Source organism: Babylonia areolata, chromosome 26 (genome assembly GCF_041734735.1).
Source record: "Babylonia areolata isolate BAREFJ2019XMU chromosome 26, ASM4173473v1, whole genome shotgun sequence".
NCBI lineage: Eukaryota > Metazoa > Mollusca > Gastropoda > Neogastropoda > Buccinidae > Babylonia > Babylonia areolata.
Window position 1 is genome coordinate 44,566,756 of NC_134901.1, and position 7,500 is coordinate 44,574,255.

Sequence of the window (7,500 nt, forward strand, 5' to 3'; positions counted from 1 at the left end):
ATAAAAAGCTTGGATTTAAAAAAAAAAGTGTATCACAAGTGAGTCTTGAAGGCCTTGCCTCTCTTGTGTTATCTATTTTCTAAATCTAAAAACAGTTCAGCCCTGAAAATAGCCCCTTTTGCAGTTGACTGGGCTATAACAGAATAAGCATCTTGATTTGATTTGGATTAAAAGTAAAATGAGTAAAAAATGATTCCATCTTGAAATGGTCTGCTAGGCTATAAGCAATTTGATTTGATGTGATTTGAACTAAAAATGAGGAAGTAGCAATGATGAATATAAACACAGTATTAACAAATTTAGTGTGGGAGTGAAAACAGCTAAACAATCGTTATGAACAAAGTATTGCTGGAAAAGAAAGATTAAACACCTGTTCTTAAAGCGAGATGCTGTAGTGGAGTCTTGTTGTATTGATCAGCCTTCAGGATGTGCCATCTGTTGCGAGGTGCAGCGATGCGAAATTGTCATGTTGCCGACGTCTCGTCTACAAGTAACAGCGTGTTAGACTTAGAGCAACAGTTCTGCAGTGTGGGGTGGAAAAAAGGAAAAGAGCAGTGTGTGTGAAGTGTGTTCCACTTGTGACTGTTCCCCACCAGCGACGGGCGCAATAGCCGAGTGGTTAAACTTAAAGCGTTGGACTTTCAATCTGAGGGTCCCAGGTTCGAATCACGGTGACGGTACCTGGTGGATAAAGGGTGGAGATTTTTAACGATCTGCCAGGTCAACATATGTGCAGACCTGCCAGTGCCTGAACCCCCTTCGTGTGTGTACGCAAGCAGAAGATCAGTTCCGCACGTTAAAGATCCTGTAATCCATGTCAGCGTTTGGTGGGTTATAGAAACAAGAACATACCCAGCATGCACATCCCTGAAAGCGGAGTGTGGCTGTCTACATGGCGGGTTAAAAAACGGTCATGCACGTAAAAGCCCACTCGCGTAGATACGAGTGAATGTGGGAGTTGCTGAACTTGTGGTACGGTTGTTCACCAGTGACAGCGGTTTGAGGTCCAGTCTGTGTGTGGTGTTGTTAGTGTCCTTCACTGTGATGCTCCTCACTCCGCCCCAGGTGTGGATGGGGTCCTGACGTTTTGGATGGGGGAAGGCTGAAACGGTGGAAGGCGGAGAGAATGGGGGACCTCCCCTTTCCTTTGCTGATCCCAGTTTCAGTTTCAGTTTGAGTAGCTCAAGGAGGCGTCACTGCGTTCGGACAAATCCATACATACGCTACACCACATCTGCCAAGCAGATGCCTGCCAACCAGCGGCGTAGCCCAACGCGCTTAGTCAGGCCTTGAGAAAAAAAAGAAAAAAGAAAGGTGAATAAATAATAGATAACTTGTGATAAGTGTACATAAATAAGTAAATAAATACACAAATAGATAAATAAATAAATAATAATTATAGTATGGAAAAAAAAAGGTCCCAGGACTGAATAGGAATTAGCTGTCCCAGTACTGTCAAAGACAAAGGTGCCTGTAACCTCTAAACTTTCTTTCGTTTGTTTGTTTTCAATTGGAGCTCTCAGTCTGGCTCTCATTACAGTAGTTGTTGTTATTTGATCCATACTGACAACTGTCAAAAATGTGCTAGTGTATATATGTGGCTTCTGTTTTTCTCTCAGCCTGATATTGTTCCTTTTTTTTTTAATTCACTTTTTTGTGTGCATAAGAATGGTTTGAAAAAGAGTTGCCTCACATTCAGGGGGGGAAAAAAAAAGCAATAATGAAAAAACAAAACAAAAAAAACCTAACAACAAAAAAAACCCCCCAGGTTATCAAGCACACTTTATAACAGATAGTAAGTTTTTGTTTGCTTGTTTTGTTTGTAATTTTTTTTTTTTTTTTTTTTTTTTTTTTGAAAGAAAAGAAAAACAAAGACAAAATTTGTCGTGTGTAGCCTGTCAGTATACTGGATGTTAGAAGAAGAAGAAGAAGAAGGTGCTTGAAAAGGAGCTGTGTTTAGCTGCGATGATCCCCCCCCCCCCTCCCCAGCACCTTCACAAAGCCAACATTGTATTAATTTTCATGGCATTTCTTTGTGTCCCAAGACCTTTCTCTTTGTGACAGAAGTTCAGGCAGCTCTTCCCAGCCTGGGGAGAACAAGCCCCCCCCCAGGGCCACGCCCACCTTTTTTTTGGGGGGGGCTTTCTGTCTTCTGTGTGTGTGTGTTTCCCAGTCAGAGGGGATGCTTCTACAGAATTCATCCAGGGACGACCTCATTGGTCACCTCGGGATCTTTTAATAATGTGTGCTAAGTGCATGGCGGACACTGGACCTCGCTTTATCATTTTACCTGAAAGACTAGCACCCTGACCACCACTCAAGTTCCAAGTGGAGGAGGAGGAGCAGTAATAATTCACAAATATTGACAGGGCTATTTCACACAATGACAAACACAGCAAGCGGAAAAAAAATCTGTGGTTCAGTCCAGTTCAGGTCGGTTACTCCAGGAGGTGTTACTTACTGTGTTTGGGCAGATTCATACATGCTGCACCACATCTGTTAAGCAGATGCCTGACCAGCAGCGTAAGCCAAGGCCTTGAGAAAAAAATAGAAGAAGATAAAGTAAAAATGATGATATGATAAATGAATGAATGTTTGAATGAATAAATAAATCAGTATAAAAAAATAAAAAAACACAAAAAAAACACGAAAACCCCCCAAAAGATTAAATAAGATTAAGGAAGTAAATAAATAAACAAACAAATGAATGAATAAATGAATACTGTATATAAAACAAATAAAGATAGCAGGAAGCAAGAACGTATTTAGATAAGTAATAAAATAAATCCCAGGATTCATAAAGCTTATCATTATTTCTTCCGGGAGCACATAATCCTTCCATGGATCTCAAATCAGGTCATGTTTTTGTTGTTGTTGTTGTTGTTGTTATTGTCGTTTGCATATCGTGGATCTCAGGTAAAAACAGGTGGTTTGTCTCATGGAGTACAAACTGCCGCTAAGCAGCCAGGTAGACTACTTCTTCTGCGTTCACTCGTATGCACACGAGTGGGCTTTTACGTGTATGACCGTTTTTACCCCGCCATGTAGGCAGCCATACTCCGTTTTCGGGGGTGTGCATGCTGGGTATGTTCTTGTTTCCATAACCCACCGAACGCTGACATGGATTACAGGATCTTTAACGTGCGTATTTGATCTTCTGCTTGCGTATACACACGAATGGGGTTCAGGCACTAGCAGGTCTGCACATGTGTTGACCTGGGAGATCGTCAAAATCTCCACCCTTTACCCACCAGGCGCCGTCACTGTGATTCGAACCCGGGACCCTCAGATTGAAAGTCCAACGCTATTGCGCCCGTCGCCAGGTAGACAATACACTCAGTGTGAGACTGACAAGTGGCTGCTTTCCCTCTGTAACAGTAACAGTGATGGTGGTACAGGGGACGGCTTTCTCCCTCTCCCCCTGCCTGTTCCTGGTCTGCAGCTCTTCTTCCCTCACTCCTGTTCACCTACAGGACTGTGTAGTGTTTGGCCGATTTTAACCCTTGCCGTTGTTAAGGCAGACGTACAGCGTTTCCCGTGAGGAGGTGCGGGTGGGTGAGCGTGTGGGTGGTAAGACTAAAGAGTCGGTGAAGGAGAAGAAAGAGAAGAGATGGAGGTGCAGGAGTGTGTGATGATCGTCGTGTGCCTGTGCGGCTTCATGGGCCTGTTGTTGACTGTTGTGGAGTTCAGCCAGGGCGGCGGAAACGACGACAACAACAACAACAACAACAGCAACGCCAACAGCAGCGGCCTCGACGCCAACGCCACCACCCCCACCACCACCACCACCAGCACCACCACCCTGCCACCGCCCAAGGAGAGCCCCGGGGACCAGAAGGACCTGCCCAACAAGGGGGCCGCCGAGGAAGAGCATCAGAGCAGCCTCACCATCTTCTTCATCACCATCGTCGTCGGTCAGTGGCCCTTCTGAGTTTGTTTGAGTCTGTGAGTGTGAGTGCATGTGCTGTGTTGGGTGTCTGTGCCCCTCTCAGTTTGTTTGAGTCTGTGAGAACAGAATAGAATAGAATAGAATAGATTTTATTGTCATGAAACCGTAAGGTTTATAAGACACAAGTGCAATGGTAAATAAATAACAGGAGCAACAGTACACGTGCACTCAAACAACAGTCAACAATAGCAGCAACGCCCAACAGTACACGTGCACTCACACTCACAGACTCAAACGTGCTAACTCAAAGGGACACTAACGCCAAACAGTACATGTGCACGCACACTCACAGGGAACACATTTCGAACGTTTTATTCAAGTGGTAACTTGGTGTGATGGCATAGTGCTCCAAAATGGGGGGTAGTTGGGTGGAGGGGGGTTGCAAGTATGTGCATGTGCACTGGCAGTTGTGCGTGTGTGCAGGTGTGTGTGTGAATTGAGCATGCTTTATATGGAAAGGCACTATCAGAATTATTATTGATAGTATTATTATTAGTCTTGTTGTTGTTGGTGGTGAGTGTGTGTGCATGTGTTCTGTTTGGTGTGAGTGCCCTTCTGAGTTTGTTTGAGTCTGTGAGTGTGTGTGCATGTGTTCTGTTTGGTGTTAGTGCCCGTGTGAGTTTGTTTGAGTCTGTGAGTGTGTGTGCATGTGTTCTGTTTGGTGTTAGTGCCCGTGTGAGTTTGTTTGAGTCTGTGAGTGTGTGTGCATGTGTTCTGTTTGGTGTTAGTGCCCGTGTGAGTTTGTTTGAGTCTGTGAGTGTGAGTGCATGTGTTCTGTTTGGTGTTAGTGCCCGTGTGAGTTTGTTTGAGTCTGTGAGTGTGAGTGTGAGTGCATGTGTTCTGTTTGGTGTTAGTGCCCTTTTGAGTTTGTTTGAGTCTGTGAGTGTGAGTGCATGTGTTCTGTTTGGTGTTAGTGCCCTTCTGAGTTTGTTTGAGTCTGTGAGTGTGAGTGCATGTGTTCTGTTTGGTGTTAGTGCCCGTGTGAGTTTGTTTGAGTCTGTGAGTGTGAGTGTGAGTGCATGTGTTCTGTTTGGTGTTAGTGCCCGTGTGAGTTTGTTTGAGTCTGTGAGTGTGAGTGTGAGTGCATGTGTTCTGTTTGGTGTTAGTGGCCCTTTTGAGTTTGTTTGAGTCTGTGAGTGTGAGTGTGAGTGCATGTGTTCTGTTTGGTGTTAGTGGCCCTTTTGAGTTTGTTTGAGTCTGTGAGTGTGAGTGTGAGTGCATGTGTTCTGTTTGGTGTTAGTGCCCTTTTGAGTTTGTTTGAGTCTGTGAGTGTGAGTGCATGTGTTCTGTTTGGTGTTAGTGCCCTTCTGAGTTTGTTTGAGTCTGTGAGTGTGAGTGCATGTGTTCTGTTTGGTGTTAGTGCCCTTCTGAGTTTGTTTGAGTCTGTGAGTGTGAGTGCATGTGTTCTGTTTGGTGTTAGTGCCCTTCTGAGTTTGTTTGAGTCTGTGAGTGTGAGTGCATGTGTTCTGTTTGGTGTTAGTGCCCTTTTGAGTTAGCATGTTTGAGTCTGTGAGTGTGCATGCACATGTACTGTTTGGCGTTAGTGCCTCTTTGAGTTAGCACGTTTGAGTCTGTGAGTGTGTGTGCATGTGATGTGTACTGTTGTGTGTTAGTGCCTCTTTGAGTTAGCACGTTTGAGTCTGTGAGTGTGCGTGCACATGTACTGTTTGGCGTTAGTGCCTCTTTGAGTTAGCACGTTTGAGTCTGTGAGTGTGCGTGCATGTGTACTGTTCAGTGTAGATTTTAGTGTTTCTTGGCATGCTTCTTTTAGAACTTCATGATAGAACTTAAAAGTTGTCTACGTTTTATTTCAAGTGGTAACTTGGTGTGATGGCATAGCGCTCAAAAATGGGGGGTAGTAGTGGGATGGAGGGGGGTTGCAAGTATGTGCATGTGCACTGGCAGTTGTGCGTGTGTGCATGTGCACTAGCAGTTAAGCCCTGTGTATTTTTGTGGGGTTGGGAAAGAAGTGTGTGTGTGTGTGTGTGTGTGTGTGGGTTATATAAGGGTATGTCTTCGTGCTTGCGTTTTGTGTTTGTTATGTGCATGCAAGGACAATTTTCCTTATTTTATGAGGGCAAGATAAAAGTCTGATGTCCCCCACCTTCTTCGGGGAACTGTCCATGGTTTTGTCGGTGTTTTTGATTTCGTTGTTGACGGGCGCAATAGCCGAGTGGTTAAAGCGTTGGACTGTCAATCTGAGGGTCCCGGGTTCGAATCACGGTGACGGCGCCTGGTGGGTAAAGGGTGGAGATTTTTACAATCTCCCAGGTCAACATGTGTGCAGACCTGCCAGTGCCTGAACCCCCTTCGTGTGTATTTGCAAGCAGAAGATCAAATACGCATGTTAAAGATCCTGTAATCCATGTCAGCGTTCGGTGGGTTATGGAAACAAGAACATACCCAGCATGCACACCCCCGAAAACGGAGTATGGCTGCCTACATGGTGGGGTAAAAACGGCCATACACGTAAAAGCCCACTCGTGTGCATACGAGTGAACACAGAAGAAGAAGAAGAAGAAGATTTCGTTGTTGCCTGTGTTCATTCATTGTGAATGACCCTGTGTGTGTGTGTGTGTGTGTGTGTGTGTGAACTGAGCATGCTTTATATGGAAAGGCACTATCAGAATTATTAATGATAGTATTATTATTAGTGTTGTTGTTGTTGTTGTTGTTATTGTTGCTGTTATTGTTATTTCAAAGACATGGAACAAGCTCCCTGATAACCTCCGTTATTCTGATTCCCTCGCATCTTTTAAATCTCGTCTCAAAACCCACCTTTTCCCTCGGCAATAAGTTCAACTGTGGCAGGTCCACTTCCTTTGCGTTAGCTGTGCTTGACTATGTGTGTATACATATGTATGTGTACATAACTACATGCATGTATATGAATGTGTATTGTGTGTGCGTGTGTTTATGTAAGTTTGTGCCTGCCTATGTGTGCGTATGTGTTAGGGGAGCTGTTAGATACACATGTATGTTAAAATGTATGTATGCAGTGTGTGTGTGTGTGTGTGTGTGTGTGTGTGTGTAGTCACATTTTGGTGTGTGTATGTAACATAGATATAATGTTTTATGTTAACAAAAGCACCTGGAGCAGATTTCTGGATAGTGTGCTATATAAGTATCCATTATTATTATTATTATTATTATTATTTTATTGTTTTATTATGATGATGATGATGATTATTATCGTTGTCGTCGTTGTCGTTGTTGTTGTCGTCGTCATTATAATGTTGTCTGTGTTCAGGGATCTCCATCTTGGTAGTCCACCTGCTGATTCAGACGCGTTTCCACTACCTGCCGGAAAGCGTGGCCATCGTCCTGATCGGTCAGTTCTGACTTCTGTGCTGTGTGTGTGGGCTTCCCCACCATCGATGGTCAGCTGGGGGGCTGGTCACTTTTCTTTATATTCATGTATTCTGGTTTTTTTATTTAAAAATTTTTTTGTTTTTGTTTTATTTAAATTTTTTTTTTTAAGACTGTAGGACTGACAGTGCTTTTCTGTTTCTGTGCGTCTCCTTGTATGAAGTCTTGAGATGCTGATGGTG

At 43.9% G+C, this 7,500-nt stretch overlaps 1 protein-coding gene across 2 annotated transcripts in view; it reads left to right on the forward strand.

Annotated features, from left to right (window-relative positions):
• The window catches only part of LOC143300142 (sodium/hydrogen exchanger 8-like), a 45,537-nt gene that overhangs the window by 5,966 nt on the left and 32,071 nt on the right, over window positions 1–7,500 (forward strand). The window contains exons 2-3 of one of the 2 annotated variants that reach the window (XM_076613678.1): window positions 3,691–3,914; window positions 7,200–7,280. In XM_076613678.1, the coding sequence (XP_076469793.1) occupies window positions 3,691–3,914; window positions 7,200–7,280 (305 nt within the window). Of the gene's footprint in view, window positions 1–3,547; window positions 3,915–7,199; window positions 7,281–7,500 lie in introns of those variants that run through there. The other variant, XM_076613679.1, reaches the window with a different exon arrangement.